The sequence below is a fragment of the Hippoglossus hippoglossus genome, chromosome 22 (assembly GCF_009819705.1).
Source record: "Hippoglossus hippoglossus isolate fHipHip1 chromosome 22, fHipHip1.pri, whole genome shotgun sequence".
Taxonomy (NCBI): domain Eukaryota; kingdom Metazoa; phylum Chordata; class Actinopteri; order Pleuronectiformes; family Pleuronectidae; genus Hippoglossus; species Hippoglossus hippoglossus.
Window position 1 is genome coordinate 21,136,306 of NC_047172.1, and position 24,580 is coordinate 21,160,885.

At 39.3% G+C, this 24,580-nt stretch overlaps 1 protein-coding gene across 1 annotated transcript in view; it reads right to left on the minus strand.

The window, feature by feature from the left end:
• alk (ALK receptor tyrosine kinase) overlaps positions 1-24,580 on the minus strand; it is a 349,155-nt gene that overhangs the window by 49,108 nt on the left and 275,467 nt on the right. Inside the window, 3 exon segments of the mRNA XM_034576116.1 lie at positions 1,848-1,951; positions 2,725-2,859; positions 8,769-8,900. Of these exon segments, the coding sequence (XP_034432007.1) occupies positions 1,848-1,951; positions 2,725-2,859; positions 8,769-8,900 (371 nt within the window).

The window sequence follows — 24,580 nt, forward strand, 5'->3', positions numbered from 1 at the left end:
CTGAATTCACCACATTTATGCTGAGTGCTTCCTCTGTGCTTGTCAAAAGCAGGTTGTCGTGCTTATCGTCAAACTGCGAAACCACATGGTGACCGTTTAAATATCGAGATTACAGGCAGTGTACAGCACTGGGCACGGCATGAAAGTGAATGTGGTCTGTAGCTAATACCCAAAACTAATATCCTCAATGTAGTTTTCCAAGAGCAGCCAGGCTAGATTGAACAGCATCAGTTCAGTGTAGAGAGAAGGATTTAGAGTGGTAATCTGGAATCACGGCTAATCTTTGGCTGCGTGCCACGGTGCTGGGAATCCACAAACGTCGCCTGTAATTCACACCTGAGAGGCAGCAACATACACCTTTTCATTTGTATTCTTTTATTTTTCGAGTTCTCCTTTTTCTACCTTGTGGAAAGTTTCCTTGCAGGCATCCCCTAGGTCTGTCTTATTATCTTGTTTTCTGACCTCTTGACCTTCCCAGTATCCTCCTATCTCCATCCCTCATGTCTGTCTCACTACACTAAATCTACATTGCTCCTTGCCTCATTTTTAAAGTTGCAAAGTAAACAAGCAGAGGGCCAAAGGTCGCTGTACTGAGCAATATTCAAATCACAAATGTTACTCTAAATGCTAGATGCAACTGCATCAATCACGGACACAACCTCTTCACCTAGAGATCTGCTCTGACAGTATCATGATCTGAATAATGTATGAATTTTTATATTATTGCAAATAGATGAGAAGATGTGAGCCGTGATTGACAAGGTCAACTCCAGTGTCTGTTAGGATATCTCCAGACGTGCAGATGGCATACTGTTAACCTACTAACCCATCCTAAATTTCCCCTGAGATGAATAAATCTATCTGTCTGTCTATCTATCTATCTATCTATCTATCTATCTATCTATCTATCTATCTATCTATCTATGTCTTGGTACATTTTGATCTCTTACTGAAGATAATTAACATATCAAATTTCGAATTGCTTTCTACTTCTACAACGATAACAATAACTGAAAAGAGTGTGAGAGATTGTTTCTCTTCTGGTGATTATCGGAGCACACTGTGTTGGTTATCATGATATATTACTGTACTATAAATGTCCTGCTCCTTATTTAGTTTGGAGGACTTCACACTTCAGCAAGTCCAGCTATTGTAGAGCTATAACACCAGCATTTTCCAGAATTATTATATTCTATTGTTATTCCTCAACCCCAAAATGTTTTCTTTCTACAAAACTTTTTAGCATTTACTTTTAAGTAGTTGTAGGGGGTGTAATAAACTGCTGAGTGGAGCTTTAAATGGATACTGTAGGTATGACATGTTTTTAAGACATCCAAGAGTTGACTGAAGCTGATGTTGCTGACTGTTATTTTTGTCTAGTCATCAGCTCAAAATGAAAAACCAGCTTTTTTACTTCTGTGTGAAAATATAGACGTGCTGGTTAGTAATGGATTACATTTGATCTGGATAACATAATCAGATTACAATATAAATCACTATAATCAGCCTAAATAACATTTGAAAAAATGTGTGTTGTGATTTGAGATAAATTATTGGACTTCTGACATTTTTCTTTTAGATTACACACAGTACAACACACTTTAACGTTAAAATGTTAAAAGAGGCAAAATAATATTTCTTGAACTCCAAAATTGTGGAGAATTTCCTTTTTTTGGGATAGCGTGCAAAATTTACAATATTTAATTGTAACTTGTAACTCTGACTACATTCCAAAGTTATTTGACCGAACTCCAGCTGTGAGTTGTGTACCCAGAGCTGGAGTTTTTGCGGTTTGTATTGGCATGTCTGAGAATGAAGAATACAGGAACACACTCTACTCTGCTCACCGTGCACGGGGAGTTTCTGAGAGGAGGTGGGAAGAGAGGGCTCCTCAGTACTGCTGAGCCACGTTGGCCTTTGGACTGGCCTCCCTCCACAATGAATGTAGCACCTTTAACACACAAATACACAGAAATAAAACACTATTATAAAAACACCCTCAATCTGTGCATGAAAGATGGAATGAAGGAATAAATGAAGTGTTACAATACATGTTGAAGTTTTGGTTTGTGACATGGTCCATTAGTGAGTGTGACTGTTTGGCATATTCTTCCATTTCTTCCTGGGCTCTTATTTGATTCACAAATTAATCAAGCATACTAAGACTGAACTAAAAGCACAGTTTAACAGAGTGACAGTTTCAGGCAATACAGTTAATGTCCAATTTTGGTCCTTTTAGAGGACTTTTATAGAACTATAGTGATAAAAAACAAACATATACAAAATCACTAAATATGGTATGAAATTACAATTTGTAGTTTCCCCGCACCACCTCTGATATTTATGTAAATAGCTGAGAACAAAAACAAGCCCCAGCAAAGCAAAATTTACAATCTCATCAAGAGACAAATTCAAGTCACTGCACTGAAGATGAACTGAAGATGTAGGACTCAGACTTTATGTGCTGGAGCTTTTACCCAGTGGAATTCTGTTTGTAGCAGCTCTGAACAAGAACATGTCTGACACATCAGAGGTGGTGTATATCTTCCCACATTAAAAAATGTGCAAGATTATTGGTTTAACATGCATTTGTCTTGCTTTACTGTATAAAATAAGCTTTTAAGTCACTTTTAACAAGGCATCAACACTGAGACACTGCGAATAGGCCATTTCTCCGTTTGATCAGTACAATGTTTATAATTGTAGGAGACGTGCATGAGCCACCTGATGATGGGCAGCTCTGTCTGGTAGCCTTGGCTGGAGTCTGGACTCTTCTCCAGGAGATACCACGGCCCATTACTGGCTGCCAGCTGCACTCGCCGTCTTCAAAAGAGCAGTAGCTGCCATTGAGAAAGTGGCCTGGAGAGAGACAGGAGAGAGAATATATCAAGGGAGGACAGGAGGAGATGATAGGGCAAGGAGGGCATATAATGAGCGAGGCTCTTCAGGGGGTGGGTTGGAAGAGAAGAGAATGGAGTGAACACTGACAGTCAAACTGCCAAATACTAAAAGGACAGGGGTGGGTTGGGGAGTGGGCTTCAAGGAGTTGAGTGACAGTGAAGGCGAAAAGGTTGAGAGGAGAGAGCTTGCAGGGGGTGAACACTAATGGCTCAGAGGTTAAAACTAGAGTTGTGATGTAGTGGGAGATTGGCCTATAAAAACAGGAGCAGAAAATATAAAAAGAGTCGTGTCAGGAGGGGGTGGATGGAAATAGTGGAAGAGGGTCTGAGTGTGAATAATGTGAAACCAATCAACACCAGAAGAATGGTATGAGCTGGGGAAGTATTTCAGCCACTGACTTAGCGTTAGGGTTACAGTTAGTTAAGTTAGTGTGTGTGTGTACAGCAATAATGAAGTGAAAAAGTGTTATTGGATTGTGTAGCGGGAACAAATCCTGCTTTTGTGAAGCTGTGTGATGGATGTGTGTTTGTGAACAAACAGAGCTTTTCGTCCCGAATCTGCATGAATTTCTTCTGTATTTGTGCAGTCTTCTGAAAGCTTATAAACGTATGAATCAGACGAAATGGAACAATGCTACCTGCAAAGGTGGGCTACAATGATGCCAATAGCTCAAGCAAGATGACTATGGGACACATTTCAAAAATAAATTTGAGAAGAAACTTTGCAAGTTCGTAAGACACTAGAGTCAGGGATCTATATGATTGCCAATCTCGGAGCCCATTGGCACAGAATAAGCCACTGAGGGCAACGGCTAATATCTAGAGGCTTTTGGTGTAGACAGCAGATATCCGTGCCAAGACTCCATCTTCTGTTCGCTGTGCATTGAACTATTCTGCTGATCTCATGATGTTACTTTGCCTGGGCAAAGGAACAAACAGTTACTGCAGAACAGCTGGGAGGAGATTGGACAGGAATTCAATGTGAGTTGGACAGTAGAGACAGTAGAGCAAAATGGAGGACTGTGCGACAATGCTTTGTTCAAACCCAGAATAAGTCCATGAGTAAGCGGAGTGGGATGCTGCTGATGGGGTGAATCTTTTGAATACTTCGCTCACTGGGATGTATCAAGGTAATTTAAATCGCTCAGAAATGTGCATTTACGATGTAGCCACTTTTGACTACTTCTTAAGAGTTACATTATCACAACCTCATCCACCATTGGGATGTTTGTTGCTGTCAGAGACTCTCGCCTCTGTGCTGCCGCCTCGGGGCTGTAATGCCTAACAACCGTTCCAACGGAAAGGATGCATGGAAGTGAGCAGTGATGGTTGCATCATTTGAAACTGACGTGTCTTTTTTCTTATTTTGAGGCAGCTTAAAAAAGGGTCAGGGCATTTAGTTGTGATAGTTAAGGTTATGGTCAGGGGCTTTGGGGTGCGTTTTGTTAATGAATGCCCTCACAACTATGGAAAGAAAAATGTGTGTAAAAAAATCCTCCTTAAATCTCCTTAAGTTTCCTTTGTTTAATGTTTAAGTAGCTCACAGAAGAAATCAGATACAGCTCAAGTGGTACAAATATTTTAACAGCCATCCTTTTGCCAAAGGCACAGTTTTCGATCGAGTTTTCCACTTTCAAAGCTTTTACAGTTTATCGCCACTTACAGATAAAAGAGTTGTGTATATATTGCAAGTAAAAGGCCCCATGTCAGTTTAAAGGTTTAAACTATTGTCCTTGAATACTTCAACGTAGCAGAAAGGACTGGAGTGAAAATACCTGCCACATAAATAAATGAAATAACATGGATTATTTAGAAGTGCCACTCAGTTATTGCAGTGCTGAGTCAGAGATGTGTGTTCTCTATGGTTCATTTTTATGGATTTAAAACAGGCATATTTTTCCCCTTGCACAAATAGGTCAATTGACAATAGCCGTATTGTGAAAGTATTCCTCTTTTTATGATTTTCTGAGTGTTTGAACTTCATTTAAGTTTTAGAACTGGAACGCAGTTTATGAAACCATTGAGGAGTTCTGCGTTTTGAGTTCCATTTCGCAGTGTTTGAAAGATTTCACCTTATTTTTGCTTTATGTTCCTCTTATCTAGTGTCTGTGAGCGCACATTACCAATAAGAATGTGTAAGTGCCCTGATAACAGTGTGCTTTTTGGAAATTGCATCATCCAGATAATGGGAAGAATCTGGCCTGGGGAGAGATCATAAAGCAGGTATTCCTCCTGAACAAAAGAAAGTAAAAGCTGTTGTCATCAATGGCACAAGTTTTAGAAGTATTTTTTTTATTATTCAAACGGCTTTTAACAGATATCAAAGATAAAGATCACAAAAGTAACTGGAATAAAAACATCAAAATCATTTTTTATCTTTATATAATATGAAGAAAAACATGTTTTTCATGCAATGTTTTTTCTCACCAGATTAAGGCCTCTGTGGACATTTTGGGTAATAAGTGAATTTTGTGACGCTACTGTGTAGTTATTATTGTCAAATGGCTGCAGTAAGATCTTAAAGGGTCCTGACAAGGGAATGTATTTTTTTTTTTGTTGGATTAGATTTTGTTTTTAGAGTTATTAATTCAAGTTCATATGTACCTTTTTGTATTAGGCAAATAGATCTAGTTTATATTGTAGCACCATTACAAGAGACTTTTGAATGTAGTATTTTAGGTATGTATTTTTTTTGTATTTCAAAGACCACAGTGAGGCCTTATCTTACACTCTTACACAGTGTTGTCAAGATGAGAATTAAGTTTTTACTGACACCTACTTCAGCGTGAAGCTGATTTAAAAAAACACACACACACAGTGGAGGGTCCAGAGTCTTACAAAAGACCAAAACAGGCCAAATTAGAAATTGCCAAAGTTTGTAAATATGAGCTGCGGTTATGTTTTATGCCTTTTTGTTGTTACTTTTGTTGTTACTGTGTCTTGTGATGTTATGAGGCACTCTCATCATTACACAAACCAGTTGGCGTCACTTAGATGCTCTACATACACAGAGACTCAGTGTCATATATTAGATAAATGCCAAAATTCACCAAAATTGATTCAACTGGTAACACTCTATTTTATTAGGAGTGAATAAGGCCGACATAACAGTATCTCTTACTATTTAATGAAAAGTGACAAGAACTTTACTTACTCTTTATGAATGTTGAGTAGAGTGTTGGTCACCTGATATATTCAGAAGGGTACACAGTCTATAAAAGCATGACTGTTGGTTTAATGTGATAACATCGTTAAATTATCATGTGCCAGAAGCAATTTTCTTTACCTCTTTACCAATGTAAAGTGTTCAGGGAATTCATAAAGATATAATAAAGTACTATTATCCTGTCAAATTCAATATCAGTGTTGTAATGCTGAAATTATTATGGTTGCCATTATTGGTTTGTCCGGAGAAGAATTCCCAGGGGCACAGGAAGAGATGTGGTGTAGACTGGGTAGTTACAGTAGCAGAATTTAATTTAAATAACCAGTATAGAGAAATATAGTAGCACTGGCCTCACAGTGTAATAATAAGTGATATTTTTTTCCGTCATAGATGATATTCCAAGAAAAATCACTTGAAATTCCTACTTGCATCCACGTTTGATGCGAAGCAGCATTTCTCTGTAGTAGCAGGGAAACTGTAGTGTTGGAAAGCAGTGGGGTGTCTGCAGAATTTAGACCAGCTAAGATCAACCACAGGAAATTGTGACTCAAAGAGCAGAGGATGTGTTTATGCATAACGATGCTGGGGAAAGGATGGCGAGGGAGATCCACAGGGACTCGATTTCCCTTATATGTCAGGAATCTTTGTGATTGACACAAGCTAAGTTTGTTCCTCCTGCCTCTCTCTACTTTTCCCTGTTAATGAGCCTTGGCACAGCTTATGAAGGATTTAAATAGATCAAATCGGATGAGGATAACTTGTGGATAGATCATAGAGAATATGGTATCAGAGAGGGAACACTATGTGATTAGGGTAGCGGGGGGTAATTGTGGCGAATGATGCAGATGAAAATGGAATAAATACAAAGCACAGAGCATGGGAGTGTTTTGTGTGAGGGAACGAAAAACACATGAATGTCTCATTGTGGTCTGATGAACGAACTATGGGTGGTCAGTCCTTGTCTTAGAAGAAAGATAAAGGTTATTACTATTTATAGATGAAATTGAGAACTTGATTCAAAGAAAATGACATCTGGCCTTCATGCATCTGTTCACTTTGAGGATTATGAGGGCAGACAGTAGAAAACGTGTGTGGAGATGCAGAGGAAAAGAGTGTCAGACCTTAAAGATTTTCCACAGCAGTGAGCCGGTCCTTACAAGACCTATCAGTCTGTGTCAAGTAATAGGCTACATCCATACTATTACGTTTTCATTTAAAAACTGTGTTTTAAAATTAAAACCATGTCTGTCCATGCATCAGTTTTAACCCATGTCCATATTACCACACCTGCAAACTTATCACCACTCTCCTACACATATTAACAGAACTTAACTGCATAACAGCTGTTAAAGATAGACAGCAGGGTCAGTAACACGCAATTGATTATCCATAACGTGTTCTACACTGGTAGCAGAGGCTATTGCAGATTGTTTTCTTCAAGAGGGGGGTCGTGATGGGAGGCTGATGAATCCTTTGTGAGTGTCTACGTCATCATTTCAAAACATCTTTCTGCCCGTCCAGACTAAAAAAATCAACCCAGGAGTTTTCAAATAAAAAAATGGCCATTAGTGTTGCCAAACTACCATTTTAGCAGTTCTAAAACTCCAGAGTAGTATGGACGCCAGGCATATCCAAATCAGAGTTGATGCTATTTCAAACGAAAACATAATAGTATAAATGTAGCCTTAGACTACACTTTCCATGCTATTTGTTAGTGGTGTAAACACTAGTTTCATAATTGAACAGAATTGACTTATAAGTCAATTCTCACACACACACACACACACACACACACACACACACACACACACACACACACACACACACACACACACACACACACACACACACACACACACACACACACTTACTACATTCAAATTGAGATTATACCCTTGGGTTGGCCTCTTAGGCCAATTAGCACTGATCAGTCCTTCTGTAGTAGAAAGAGAAACAGTGCCTGTTGGGGATTTTCACCCTCTCGTTACCCTCTTATCTCTCAGCTCCCATAGTTAGCAAACCTATGAGCACAAGGGAGCAGCCATCATTTTAATAAGAGCCACATGGGAGGCTGCCCTGCACCGTCTGCAAGAGCAAATCAATTCTGGTCAGTTTGATGTGGGATAAAAAACTCAAATCAAACTAAGGCAGTTGTAGGGGGTTAGGACTCTAAACTGTGAGTGTGAAAACAATGTAAAAATACATGCATGCAGGTAGGAGTAAAATTTGATGATCGCGATCACACACACACACACACACACACACACACACACACACACACACACACACACACACACACACACACACACACACACACACACGAACAGCAGGGCCTACAGGGACCTCACTTGTGAATGAGATGTCAGCATACTTGGCTAATGTTCCTCCAAGGCTTCCAGGAAAGCAGAAAACAAATGTGCAAAGAGGTAGAAATAACAACCATGGAATATGTCAAGGGTAAAAAATGCTAGCCAAGCATAGGGTAGCTGCGCTACTTTTTTCTCTCAGCTCACGCAGATGCTCAGTTGTTGCTCTGTTGGGCATGATATAACAGCTTCATTAAAGATGACTCACAACGACTGAACGTGTTCACATCTATTTTGATCCATTAATGAATGCAGGAAGGACGGCAGACACATGAGCTTTCCTCTCGCACATTATTATCAACAGTTAGCTGTGTTCTGGTATCATTGTGTACTCACGGCATAGGTCGCCTTCGTCATCGCCGAGTGGACAATCTGTATTGAAGTCACACAGTTTGTCCAATGGGATCCCAGGTCCCTGGTGACAGTTGTACTGACCCTCCAGAGTGATGTTCGGGCCAGCTGAGGATGCTGGACAGATGAAAGGGAGAACAGATGGAGAGAAAGAAGAAAAAGAAGAAAGAAAGAGGAAGAAGAAAATTCATCTTCAATGTTTCTTCACACAGACATCAAAGCACACTGCACTAAAAACCCAAAATGTTTTCACCATGCTGTCAGAATTTAAAATACATGAACATTGCCCGTTGTAAACCTGCCTGTTTGTAATGTTCGATTCTCTTGTCCTTTGTTGATGCTCTGAAGCTACTTCCGAATTATCTCTTGTCATTAGTGATTCCTCCTCAAACAGCTCTACAATATACTGTCACTTGTTATTGTTTGTGTGCTGGACATTGTATTCAAAGGTTTGAATAAACAGTCAATGGTGCAGAGTGAAGTGAGTTTTGCTAAACACGGTCCAGAGGCTGCCCCCCCCCCCACTCTCTCACACACACACACACACACACACACACACACACACACACACACACACACACACACACACACACACACACACACACACTGACTGCTACAGAGTGCTGGTCACATGTTTATTCAATCCCAATTAATATTGTATGTGTCCAAATAGCACTAAGATCTTCCTAAAAAACTTCCCTGGCCCATTATCGATACACATGCCACATGCAAAATCTGAAAATATAACTCAACAACAAAATACATTTGAAGCTGAGGAAAAAAAAATCCCGGTTACGTTACAAGTTTGTCAATTGAATACCACAACTACTTTTATATGTTGGACACAGAACAGTAGAAAATATACAGTTACTACATAAAAGTACATCAGTCAGTGACAAAAGGCTAATATAACCCCTGCCTGTAAACCTGGTACGGCATCAGCAGACTCCCTGTAGCATCATAAATAACTTGGCCCCCGACTGCATAAGCATCTGGCTTTGAATACAGTACATATCAATCAGACAAGGAACACAGGCGGCAAAACAATGACCTACATACTGTAGTAGACAGCAGAACGGGAGGGAACACATATACATGCACAGACACACACATACACAACTTATATTTCTGATCCATCAACAACTCAATTGGAACCTGGAACATTTGCATACCTATGCAAATCAGAGAGATGATATCTCCAGGTTGAGAAAACTGACTGCACACCTTCACCCTAACCATCAGAGGCTGATCACAGCAAAGAGAACAAAAAAGAGGGAAAAAACTGAAGTTTCTTCTCAAAAGCTGATGGGGATCTCGTTTATCCCCTCACCCATAGAGAACAAAAAAGATTCTTATCATTAGTGACTGGCTCTGCTTACTGTAGTTTGTCCTTGATCTGTATTATGTAGATTTGTTCCCCCATTCAAATGAACTCGGGAGTCGGAAGTCTGATAGCGTTGGAGTCCATGACAGGAGATGCAGCGACAAGCAAATGTTGTTAGCTGAGCTGAAGTGCTACACTAATCCTAACATGTTTGCGATGAATCTATCTCCTGTGTTTCAGTTTGCATAATTTTCCGTGTGACATGATGGTACAACTTTGGAACCGTTTTTCTGTTTTCTTAGCATCAGACTTACACTGCATTAGGGTGACAGGCTCACAGCAGTACATAAATCAACACAAAAAAACTCTTGTAGTTTTATGTAGCAGAAGGAAACAAACAAATTATCAAATACTCAAAATGTCAAACACTATTGATTAGTAATACTAGTGCAATGCTTGTTCTAAACCTGCCTGTTTGTAATGTTCTGTTCTCTTGTCCTGTGTTAATGCTCCGGAGCTACTTCAGAATTATTCCTTATCATTAGTGCGTCCTCCTACAATATACTGTCACTTTTGATTGTTTGTGTGCTGGATGTTGTGTGCAGAGCTTTTTATAAACAGTCTGTGGTGCAGAGTTAAATTCTTTGTGTTCATCCTACCTGGTGCATCTGCAATGAAGATTTTATATTCAATAAAGAAGACATGTTTAACTCTGTCTGCAGTATGACTGTTAGCACGCTGCCCCGCTCTCACTGACTGCTAAAGAGCTCTGGTCGCCTGTTCATTCAATTCTTTATTAATATTGAACATATTGCACAGTGCACAGACCAAGTGTGAAGCCGATAGGTTGAATGTTTGCGAGATATGCATTCCACATACGGACAAATAGACAGACGTTTGTGGAATTAGTAGGTGGATTACCACTGTATCTTGACATTTTTTGTTATGGGACTTGGCTATTAGGCTCCAGACAAACACCAGGATGGAAGAAACCAAAACAAGTAAATGAATGTACTAATGTCTAATCCCAATTAAGCTCCTATTATAGATAAATTAAGGTGTTCATTCATGCAAGTTGAAAGCAAATACAAATCGAGATCAGCCCCTATATAATCCATTTCACAGAAAAACATGCATGGGTGTAATAGATGCAATTAAATATATGTTGTCAGCTGGAACTAAAGCAAAAGTCTAATTCATTACCTGCTCTGAAAATATTCAATATATTACGTTTACAAAATAAAGCACTAGGTTTCAGTGATCACACTACAGTAGTAACTGCCTCTGACGCATGGTAGTTGTACATAAATGATTGTCTTATTAGCATGTACTAGAGAGATACATGTTCATAGTTATGCCTGATTTGCAGCACATGTCACTCCTTTTTTCTCACTGTGGTTGATAAACCTTAAGGCCCAGTTGTAAAACTAGCAGCCAAACTCTATGGATTAAAAGAAGGGGGTGGCATTTTTTTTTTTGTGGACAAAAACACATTAGTCTGGGGCTCCCACAGTGCACTATTGAAGCAGGGTCTTAATGGCTGCAGAGAGCCACATTAACATATCAGTGAGTAATCCAGTTAAAATTCTTTGAAAACATATTAGACCGAGTTGATGACTTTGTTAATGAATGCCCCTTTTCGTCAGTGCTTTGCTTCACATTATGATTCATCTTTCAGGACGCTTTACAAAGTAAGGAGTGAACAGTGAATATGCTCACACACATGAACGAACAGTCTCACAGACAACATTTACACAAGAAAGCAGATTATACCATTTTATTCAAATGAGAGTGAGACAGAGGCTTGTTTGTTTATGATTAACTGTGTGGATAAAGATGTGCTATTGCTATGTGTAGGTTGTCATGCTCAACACATGCATTATGCATTCTCTGTGCTCAGTGGCTTCCTCTTGTATAATGTTGACACCGCAAGCGCCACGATTTATCAAAAAAGAAAAGAAAAGTTATCTAAAGTACCGAAACCTTTGGGCAAGGTATGTAAATGTATCGATTCATCTTTGTCTGATGACAGTGGAGTAAAATGCATCAAAGTGGCTTTTTTATTGAACTTTAATCTTACAGGAAGTGCAGCCACACATGGCCGCTGCCCTCCTGGCCTACCGCAGTTCTTAAATCCCATTTGTCGGATCGTAAAAACAAGTGGGTCAGTGTAGAATGGATTGCCTGTAGGAGCGAGTGAGTTTTGTTATCGGTGTGCTCAGAGGGTTGGTTTGTCTTTGTGAAGGGAAAGATGTATGAGTGGTGAGGAGCGGGAAAGCTGACTGAAGAAGCATCAGCAGTCGTTGATAAATTACAAAATAGATAAACACAGGTGCTTGTTGGATACAGTTAAAAAATAACATGTTTTCATTTGCGTTTGTCTGTCTGTTAGTTTGCAGCATTACGCAAAAACTGCAGAACAGATTATCACGAAACTTGGTGGAAGAATGCAATAAAAGTCAGGGAAGAACCCATTCTTTTTGGTGCGGATCTGGATCAAGTTGCACCCATGAATTGTCTTATAGGTCCTTTTTTTATGTTTTCACCAATTTTCCAGGGAGTAACGCATGGATGAAAAGAGATATGAGATATAGAGATATATTTGGGGACTGATATCTATGAGTGTGTGCATGTTGGTGCGGCTTAATTGAATTTAAGGGACCTTGGCAAAGGTATGCGCTCGACTGATTGATATTCTGGTCGAATCTGTGCCAATTACAACACTGAACAAGTTTAAAGACAGATTTTTGCTCCTGAGTAAATGTTGTGGTTTTTAACTGTCTGAGCAGAGAATGACAAACACTTGATGAACATTTTACAAATCTCAGGTAGATAAACTATGTATTATAACATCCTCACTGAGCTTACACAAAGTAATAAATCGATACAGTATACTCGATTTTTGTTATATTGCTATTGACAATTATATTGTGATAAATATTGATAATGTTTTATTTTCAGGCCCTAACTTGCAGTGATATGAATTGAGAATTTGTCATGCAACTGTTGAGACACTTTTGTTTCATTCACCTACATAATAAACAACAGCTTAAACGGAAAGTACAGCATTCACGTATTTGAGCTCAATTAGATCAACTGTAAACTATTGCACCTGATAAACCTTTGAAAGCTTTAAAAATGTTATTTTTTAAAGGTATAAATGACAAATGTTCAGAAGTGGTAGAAGAGAAAACCATCCCAGCAGACAAGGAACTAAAGAAACCTTTCATGCAGCAACCAAGCAAACCTATTCATAGATCAGCAGAGACACTGGATTAAAAGAAATGCTGTAGGACAAAAAACTTTAAATTGGAGCATACAGTCTCTCAAGCAATAACAGTCTTGAGTGTCAGTACAGCCTCCTTTATGTTTGTGTTGTTCTTTCTGATAAAATTCTCTATAAAAAATTGAAGCGGCTGAGGGGTAGAGCAGTCGTTCTCCAACCTGAAGCTCGGCAGTTTGATCCCCGGTCTTCCCCATCTGAATGCCGAAGTGTCCTTGGGCAAGATGCTGAACCCTGAATTGCCCCTCATAGAACAACAAAGTGCTGCTAATAGATGCAGTGTGTGAATGGGTGAATGTAAAACTGTACTGTAAAGAGCTTTGAGTGGTCATCAAGACTAGAAAAGCGCTATATAAATACAAAACCATATACCAAACCATTTAACTGACTCAGTTTCTCATTACTGCCTAGAAGCTCTGTAGGGTTCATGGCAAATACGTGTCACTTTAAAATGATATCTTTCCATTGGGTTTTTAAAGCCAGGGTTGCAGTTCAGTGACATTTTTGATCTTCTGAGACAGAAATCCTTCTGTTCACTCTACTTCTCAACAGCCACCAGTCCCATTACTGTATAATGTTCTGCTCAGTAGGATTGACAACTATCAGTGAATAATTGGTAAAATATGAACACATAGCTGAACAAGAGTCACTTAGAACATGCAATATAAGGGCTATTAACACTAGTGACATTCAGTAGGTAGAGAGAAAAGATTTCATCCGTCTATCATTCTTACGCCGGGTTCACACAGGACGCGGAAGCGCAGCGCCACGGCGCGCCGCGCCAAGGAAAGCCAGGCGCCTCCTTTCCGCCCCCCTGTTACTCAATTGTGCCGTTCACATAGGCTGCGATGCGCCGCGCAGCGCCAAGGGCGCCTTGCGCCCTGCACCGATGGTTTCGGCGTCGAGTCTATTTTTTCCGCTTGCCGCGAGCATATCGCGCCAGGAAACACACTGAAAAATGATTTTAAACGATATAAATGACATATTTTATATGACATAAATTATCAAATATGCATTCCCATACTTTGTATTCCCCTTCTGTTGTCCTGGAGTTTTAATTTTCACAATTTTCACAATCACATAATTAAATGTCCCCCTCTGCCCATCCACTACAAGCACACAAGCAGACAGACAGAGAGAGAAAGAGAAGGGTGGGGGGGGCTATGAAGACCATCATCATTTACCCCCGAACCCCGACATTCAACGGGTACAACAACAAGCGGAGAAAGCAGAATCGCGGGCTGACCGGCGCGGAGAAATGCGCGTCCTGTGTGAACCGCCAGGCGGCTGCGCGCTTGAGAATGGCGCTGCGCTTCCGCGTCCTGTGTGAACCCGGCGTTAAAGGTAGATGTTAATGGCTGCTTCCAACGCATACAACCCTTCCTAATGGAGAGTCCAGAGTAATCGCTTATACGATACATGGTAAGGTAAATGGTAAATTGACGGTGTTGTACTTTTCTAATCTTATCGACCACTCAAAGCTACATTCACTCATTCACAAACACATTTATACAGCACTGCTATATGCAGCTGTTTTTTTTTTTTTATCACAAATTCGAAAGCTACCAGCACAGCCATTAGGGGCAATTGGGGGATTAGTGTATCTGTTTTCAGACATGCAATGACCTATAGATAATCTCCTGACATTCTCTGGAGTGGCTGTAGGTAAGAACGTAATGTCTGTGTGAGATGCCCCCGAATTTCTTTGTAGTTTCTTGTGCCGGCCCTATAGTAAAAACTCAAAGGATTTTCCAAATAAGCAGATGTCAGTGGGTGTCTGATGAGGTTGATGACGGACGCAAAATGTGAAATAAACAAAAACAATACAAATATCTTGGGATGAAGAAGCAGCGCCTTACACGTAGAAGACACAGACACAGATTTCAAGAGAGCATCTGGTGAAAAGCCGGCGTTACAGTATGTCCTGCCTCTGCCTGCTGTGCTACCCCTAACCTCAACGCGTGATTTCTGTGTTGTTGTGAACCCATCTGAGCTGCTGTGTAGGTCATGTGTGAAAGGCGAATGTCCTGACCCTATTCTGTGGACATTCAGTCAAAAAACGGCTCATCTTGCCTGAGGACACTTTGGCATCCGGACTAGAAAAGTCGCGGATCAAACCACCACCCTTTTGCTTAACTCTACCTGCTGAGCCACAGCCGCCCACAACTCCTAAAATAGGGTTAGGGTTAGAGTGTACATTTCTGGTACATGTTGGAGTTAGGTTTGCAAAGACATGTTTTCTGTGTACAAATACAATTTTGTCACATGAACAGATACAGGAGACACAATGTTATGTCCCTAATGTCTTACAAATACTTCATGTGCTGTTTTATCAAGACATCAGTATAATTCATTGCACAAGAAGGCCGTATTATCACTTTATATACAAAAGTAAATTAAAGCCATTTGTTACTTGTAACAATTCAAATTAACAATTTAAATTTAATGCCTGAAGTAAAATGCTTTCTTATCTCATCTTCTAATTATAGCCGAGGATGTTTTCAAGATGCGCTTTCACTCAAGTTTTGTTTTTCCTCTTCAGAAAGTCCAATTGTCTTCCAGATTACAAGCCAAGCTGCCCTCATTTTTCTACTTTTATTCAAGCCATCTGTTTGTGTGAAGAAAACACTTTACACTTTACCCACAAGATCAACAGGGAAAAAATGTCACCAAATAGAAATAAAACGACAGCCAAAAGTCTATGCTTAAAAAAATAGGCAGGTGTCCAAAGAGTGGAGTGTCTTTAGCACTCTTAAGATTGTATTAACCAAGAAAAGAAAAGTTCAATCAGGCAAACTTTAGAAGTGATGAAAGCCATGAATAAAACATTTAAGGAGGTTAACAACTGTTGAGGTTGTCAATCATTTAAATCAAGGAAGGAGGGCCAGTGGTAAAATATAGGTTTTACTGTGTGGTCACTAAAGCAAATTTCAAATGTTTTCATGTATGCAGAAGAACAAAGAAATTGTTCCCCTTTTCACATCGTGCACTAGTTGAAATCAAGTTAACATTTAAGTATATTTGCTTAACTGCATCATCAATATCATGTTTTAAAATTCCACTGATAGAGTTGCCACACTGTGTTTCATATCAACAGATCATGCAAAGTAGTTTGTCTCATCATTTGAATATGATCTTTCGCTATGGTTTGGTGGAGATTTCAACACAGACTTTTTCAAGTTGAGCTGGAGTCATGTAAAGGGTAGTGAAATTAAAATGGCTACAGATGAGCAAGGGTGTCAATGATAACCTTCAATCCCTGTTTTTTCTCAGGAAAAACACAAAGAAACCTCTGAAGATTTGCCTGGTTGGAGATCTGCTTGTGCTTTGTGGGAGGAAAGAGAGCCAGAAACGGTGAGGAAACTACGCAGAAAATACAAATGAAAAAAAAGACCCTTACAGACCTGACTTAGTCTAGCATTTAATTTAAAAGTAGTTAAAAGTAATATGTTGATTTGTTTACATTAATTGCTTTGTATTAATTAATCGTACATGCTATAATGAGGTGCTGTCCTCTGTCGTGGGGTAAAAATATCAAGAGGCCCAAGCGAGGGCTGCGCCTCTACCCTGCCGGCATACTGTAGGCAGAATCCAGGGATATTCATGGAGAATTACAGCGGCTCCGATGCTAAAGACGAATGCAGCCGAGTTTCCCAATGGACAGTGGACAGGACAAGAGGTATTCGCTCATAAATTCAATTAACTGCACACAGCCACGCTCGATTGGTCGGAGCTCTGCCCAATCACTACTGCTATCAGTCATACTCACTGCTGCAGAGAAATAGGCACACACAAGAGCAGATGGGCAGAAGCAGAAGCAGAAAATACCTTTTAATGTCTATTCTACAAACCAATGGATGATTTTTTCATTAACCTAAAGTAGATGATTTTGTGTTGAATTAAGTATTGTACTTAATTCCACATTCAACATATTTCTATTTTTTATAAGTGACTTGCTATGATGCTCCATGTAGCCTTAGACTAAGAGTCTGCACATTTGCATTGAGCTAAATGCTGACATTAGCATTGCTAACATGCTCACAACAATGTTCACAAGCTGTTAAGATGGTACCTGTGTTAGCATGCTTACATTTTGCTTATTTATTTACAGCAATTTGCGGTTTGGAAACAAACCATCAGCTGAGACTGAATCATCATTTTTTTTTAAATCTAATGATGGAGTTGGAGGAAAAGTCAGATAAATACCAAATTCACTCATATGAATAGCATTACTCACTGTATGCTATTTGATTACCATACTTTGCACATTGCTATTGATAAATTCATATGAAATATGAACTAAAGAAGCCACCAGCAAACGTGAAGCGAGTGTCATAAATACCTTTGATGCACATTGAAAACAGAAAGAAGAACATTTTTATCCATAAACAAGAGATGGAAAAAATAATCTCATAAATTAATGAAATAATGTGGAACATAACATGGACTCTGATGTTTTTTACAGTTATGGCCGATGTGGGGGTAGAGAATGTTAAAGACCACGGAGTCGCAGTGGTAAGATTGGTCTTAAAAATTGAAGACACTAAGGAATAAGGTATGAATGGGTGAAGGTGTAGGGAACAAGGAAGAGCACAGCTAATAGGACTGAACAGTGCTATGGTTATATGTGTTCAACTTGAGATACACTATATTATCAAAGATAACACTGATAATACTGATAACCATTAGCACTTCACAGCAAATAAATGAACACTCTTAATCCATTTCTGCACTATTCTGGTTTGTACTACCATCATCCTGTCCTCTGTGTGCCTGATGCCTGCATACTATGTCATACTGTGTACTATGTTTTGAGTACATATTATGTTGCATACTTATATGTTCTGTTTTTGCGTACTTATATGTTCTGTCTACTTATATGTTTACATGTGTTTAAACGTGTCATAATAAAGCTATGGAGAAAACAAAATACAGCATTCTAAGTAGATGAGCTCCACAGCTATCTGAAAAAACATCATTACATTAGTTTAGCTGTTAGTTTAACTGTCTGTTTTACATTAAATAGGAATAGAAAAAAATGACTCAGTTTGATAGCATTGTGTGGCTGAACATGCCATGATGATTCCTAGAAGTCAATAGTGTTGGTCTGAAACAGAGAGAAAGAATAATACCAAAAGATGTTTGATGCCGGTCATCACTAATGAAATAAAGAGGACCTAAAAACAATTACTCAAACTGAGCTGTTCTTTATTCACGTATCTGAGAGTGAATATTTTAAAGTAATCTGTAATACTGCTACCAATCCATTAAGGTTAAATTGTAATCTACAGGAAACTGTTACAGCCTTTTTATATAAAGTCTATGGTTAACAGCCACACATTAGCCCCCTAATGTCAACAGTTACATTGATAAAACTCACTAAGTTAGTTAATGTAATGTTAAACTCCACACAGTAGCTTCAGGTACAATGAAATGAGCATTTAGCAATAAAGTTTACCTCAATGTATGGAAGCTAACAATGTTAGTCATTGTCCTGTCGCTGGTGTAGGTGGACGTGCAGGGTCCTTGAGCTCCCAGTCAGCTCCACCCTTTGCTCCATCCCAGCTCCTCCCTCTCATCCAAACATGGTTGCTTTTGTTTTCAATAATCAAGATGGCGACGGCGAATCAATGTCAAATCTGGGGCTTCATAATGGCAGTTCACAAACGTCACAATGGGTTGCCACTGGCATAAGTCCCAGATTTTGTCACTGGGAAACAGTAACACCCACGAAAATGACAGAAACAATGAGTTGGTAGTTATGAGCTTCCAGAGACAGCAGCCACTTGCCGCTTGAAGTGCAAAAATGATTGCAAGTCCCACTGTTCTGAGATCATATGTAAGTAGAGCTATTGCTTCCACTTAGACATCGTCTAGTATCTATTTTTACCTTTGACAAGTCAATCACTGCTTGAGTTGCTTGCCCTGAGAGCACACCACCTGTAGCAACCACCACAGAGTATAGTGCGCTTGATAAATCTTGCTTATACAAGTCATTTTTACTTTGTTGGCTCACTGTGTGATTTTGAAAAACATTTGTATAACTATTTTGTATGTATGAAACGTTTTAAGGAAGACGAAGATTGAAACTAGTGATCTTACCCTTTAAGCTAGTGTTGCTTTTGTCTGCACTTTGTGTGCAATATCCAAAAGACATTTTTGTGCATTATCTTGCTCATGAATCAAAGTATTACACGGTGTCTTTTCTCACCCTTGAGGCTTCTTACGTGACACAAACTTCTTGTCATTGAAACTAAGTAAAAATTGTGACTGAAGTGTAATACAGAGTGGCCTTGACATCAAAGCATCTGCCCCATAGGCAGCTTGGTTGTGGTGAGAGTGTAGCCTTTGTTTTGTTTAACACCATTAGCATTATAGCAGAGAGCTTTGATTCCTCAGTGAAAATGTATCCTTGATGTTTCATAGTTTTGTTTTGGTTTGATGACAGTGGAGCAGGCTTGGCATCAGTGGGTTCAAAACATAACGAATAACAGAGTAATAGACTATCTAGGTTCCTCTTCCTTTGCTACAAAATATTAGGAATTATAGATTTGTTAACATCTCTGACTTCATGATTACTTGAGCAAATATTAAGCGTTATTAGTGAACTAATAGTAATCTTGCACCATAGTAATATTTGGTAGGGGGATCCCATAACTCTCAAATCAGCCTGAAGATGTTGGAAAACTGCTCCATCATGACATGACTGCAGCATAGATTTCTGCAGATTTGTCAGTTGCTCATCCATGCTGCCTATCTCCAGTTCTACCACATCCCAGACGTGTTACAGTAAATTCAGTTCTGGTGACTGGGGAGGACACTGAAGTTCACTAAACTCACTATCATGTTTATGAAACCAGTTTGAGACAACTTTTGCTTTGGGACATGATGAATTGTTCTACTGGAAAAGACGGTAAGTTGTGTTAATGATTAGCAACAATACTTAGATGCTGTGGCTTCAAACCACAGTTGATTGGTAAAGGGCTCAAAGTGTGTCACGAAAAACACTGTCACACCACCAGTCTGGACTGTTTACACAAGGCAGGTCGGGTTCATGGATTCATGCCATTGATGCCAAATTCTGACTCTCTATCATCTGCAGCCTCAGCACAAATCCAACATCATCACCAGGCAAAATTTTTCCAATCTTCCACTGTCCACTTTTTTTTCTTTTTTACTCATCACAGTTGTAAAGAGAGGTTATCTGAGTAACTGTGTCCGTCACCTCAAAACAGTTTGGCAATTCTCCTCTGAAATCTATACTCAACAAGGTATTTCCATCCACAGAACTGATGCTCAATGGATGTTTCTTGTTTTTCATACTATTCTGAGCAAAAACTCCAGACACTGCTGGGTGTGAAAATCCCATCAGATCAGCAATTTCAGAAGCAGTCACACCATATCGGACAGCACCACATGATATCATCCTGTCAGGAGGTGGAACTGTCATAACAAAAGGTTGTCATGGGTTAACAGGCCGACTGTGGCTGAGGGGGTAGAGCTGTCCTCTAACCTGTCACCGTTGATCTGGGCCCCATTCTGCATACCCAAGTGTCCTTGGGTAACTCACTGAACCCCAGAAATTGCCCCTTCTCATAGAGAAATAGCTGCCCATAGATGCACTGCATGAATGTGTGTATGAATGGGTGAATGGTAGAAACTGTACTGTAAAGTGCTTTAAGTGGTCGTTAAGACTAGAAAAGGCTATGTAGAATACAGACCATTTATCTATATGGACCATTTACCAGCGTGTCAAACAACGATCATGCCATCTTCAAAAGTAACAGAGATCACATTGTTCCTCATTCTCATGTACGATCTTCAATTGAAGCTCCTGAGCTGTTATACGTTAAACTGTTGCCACATGATTGGCTGATAGGATAATTGAATGAATATGCAGGTGCACAATAGCAAATAAAGACTGAGGGAAGAAAAGTTCATAGAATAGATAGTCTTTCTATAATAGCCCCTATATATCTCTGTAAACTGATTTAGATAGAACCAATGGAAGAATTATACAGCAAACATCCTGTAGCTACGTAGTAAGTATAATACAACATTGTAAAGCCTGTCATTTCAATCAAATAGACAAAAGTGACTTAATGACCAGATCATATTATATATAACATTATTTTATCTAAACATTTAATGCAGGAAATGTGTCCCCTTCAGAATCTAATGAGATTTAAGGTTACTGTGTGTTTATGACTGATTTCCATTCAATGATGCTTTAAGTGCGTAACATCCAGAAATTCTCTCCTCCCTGCCAGGTCAGGGTGGATTTAGACATCTGTTCCATTTGGCATGTGTATGCTGGGAACACTCCACTCGGTGCCCTGGGCCATTTAACACTTGCTCAATATCTTAAAATGAAACTGCCAGATTGCCTTGGAAAAGTGCCGGCAACAGGAACCTAGTTTGTGTTGAGGGGACGCTGCTCGGGGAAAGGCCTAAGGCAAGAGATTAGAGGTAGAATGTGATGCGGTTTAGCCCGCATAGGGCTTTTTCCTGGCAGGTTGTATTATCTGTTAATTGATGAGTTGTGTTTTTCACTTCAACTTTTTTTGTAATTGGACATTCTCTTTGGGATAACAATGTGACCTCCAACATGTTTCCAAGGGACCTAAAAGTATCCAGTGACATCAGAAGATCCACAGATCTTTGCAATAAAAAGACAAAAAATTACCCAATCGAATTACCTTCAAGTAAATTTGGCAGGTAGGTGAAAACCGCTGATTTCCCTCAAGGCTACTAAAGGCTGTGGCCAAAAATTAAAGGGGGCCTCCTTTTAACAAACTTACCTTAATGTACTTATGAAACAAAGTATCTGATCAAATTACTTTTTAGTTCTGTTCTTTTAATCCCGGCCTAGTAAGTAAAACACTGATGAAAAAAGAATGAATGAATGGGAAAAAAATTACCTGTGTATGGAAATAATAAATACCTCTTTTACACCAAATTTGTAGAAATATGCAGATTTTTAAATGCTGGAAAAAAGGACTCCTTTCCCATTGCCAGTGGAGAAGCTTGCCTTTCGTGTTCGACATCACAAACGCACTCAAAACTTAGGTGCTCTCTCACCTCCCTGTCTTGCCAAATTAGCATGTTCATCAAGGTGTCACGTTTCCAAAACTGTCGATCAGAGCCATAGACAGTAAAAACCTGTGTCTTCTGCAGACTCATTTGACCCAGGAGTGAATGCAGATCGACAAAAGCTAGATGTTTTGGGCTTTTGGGCCAAACTTCAAAATAACACAAACATCGATTTTTACCTCCGAATAGGACGTTATGTTTTCATTGCTGTTTACAGGATTACGCAAAAACTACTTTTTATTAAAACTTGGTGGAAAGGTGCGGGAAAAGAAAGAACACATTCACTTTTAGAGCAGATTCAATTAAGGGGGTGGATCCAGGATTTATTTTTCATTTTCTTTAACATTGGGAGATAGGTTTGCGCTTTTTGACATTTTGTGAATTTCTGCAGAGAAATAACAAGAAATAATGCAGAGATTTTGAAGAGAAAAAGCAGGTACACTAAGAGGACTGATATCTATGAATGTGTGCACTTGGTGTGGCTTGATTGAATTTAAGGGGACTGTTGGACCTTGACTGAGATATGTGCTCTACTGCGTGCTATTCAAGTTCTTGATCGGGTTGTTTTATAATTGCAAATTCAACGTGCAGTGAAAGTAATGATGTTCTTTTCTGATACTTTGGAAGTGTATCAGCTCCCATAAACAGCTTGTTAAACATAGTGTATCATTATAAAAGTTAAACTTTACAATTTCACAAATGGTATAATTACACCTTCTATGATAAAAAGGTGCTTAGTTATTGTATAAAGCATTAGTTTGTTTTCTTTTTTAGTTTACACATGAAATTGACTTCACATCTGCTGCTCATGCCCTAAATTTAATTAAACATTATATTTAACTGCATTTATGTTTTTTTATTGAGAGAAATAGACGTTTTATCACTTGCTCTGCAGAAACACTGTTGGATTTTATTTCCTAAGGGGCCTGCACCTTGGCCCTATTTTAATTTAACTTCTGCTACAACGGGGAATTCAAATGTCAGCATGACCTACTGTACAATTCATTTGGCAAAGGTGAAAACACATTTCACTTGTAGATATAATATTTTATTTTCATATGTTGAGAATACATTTAATGTTGTCAGTGAAGAAGAGTTAACTCACAGGTTGGGGAGGGGGCAGATAGAGAGGTGGAGGGCAGCACTGCTCTGTTTTTAAACTTCTCTTTATCAGGACCTGTAATGGCAGATTTTGCATTTGTGTAATGTTTAATAGAAGAACAGATATGTATTTAGAAGAAGTGGATAACAAATGTGTTTCTATGACTACAAGAGTTGCAGAGGGGACTATAAGTGGTTATGGCCCCCACATGTGTGTCTTAGCAAATGCTTCACTGCAGGGGTGTTACTTAGTGTGTCTGATAGAGATGGGTGAGGGGAACTCTGCATTGTTTACAGGACTGGGGTCTTTTGATGTTGTAAATCTAGATAGGGGATCTCGGAGACAGTTTGTCTCACACCAGAGGTCACACCAGGGGTCTGGGACGGAGATCTGAGACAGGAACTCTGCCCAACCTGGTCAGACATCAAGAGGCTGAAGAATACCTTTTGGCTCCTCGCAGGGAGGGGCTTCTGATTGTATAAGTGAAGTGATTCTCCTGTGCTCTGTGCTCATTCTATACACGTTACACTAGGTGGCTGTGTGGGGTGAGCCCACCTGCAGGTGTTAGAATTGAACTTTCCGAGAGACAATGTTATGTGTGTATTATTATACAATAGAGTATCATTATTAAACAGAAACTGCCACCACAGACCTTACTCGGAATACACTGAATTGCATGTTCCTGCAAATCATACCACATTTCCTGACTGATCCTTTACCGGTTTACTATCAGCATACAGCAGTGTCTGCTAAGCATTTTGTCCACAAAGCAATAATATGTGTTGCACTATATACATAGTGTTTATGGGTGTTTATATAACACTTAAGTCTAATTGAACACTCAAAGCTCTTCACAGTACAAATCACATTCACCTATTCATGCTCATTCAGTGCTTCAATGCAGCCCTTTTTCTATCACACACCATTCATGCTCTGTCAGCACAGCCGACAAGTAGGGGTTTAGTATCTTGCCCAAGGACACTTCAGAATGCAGA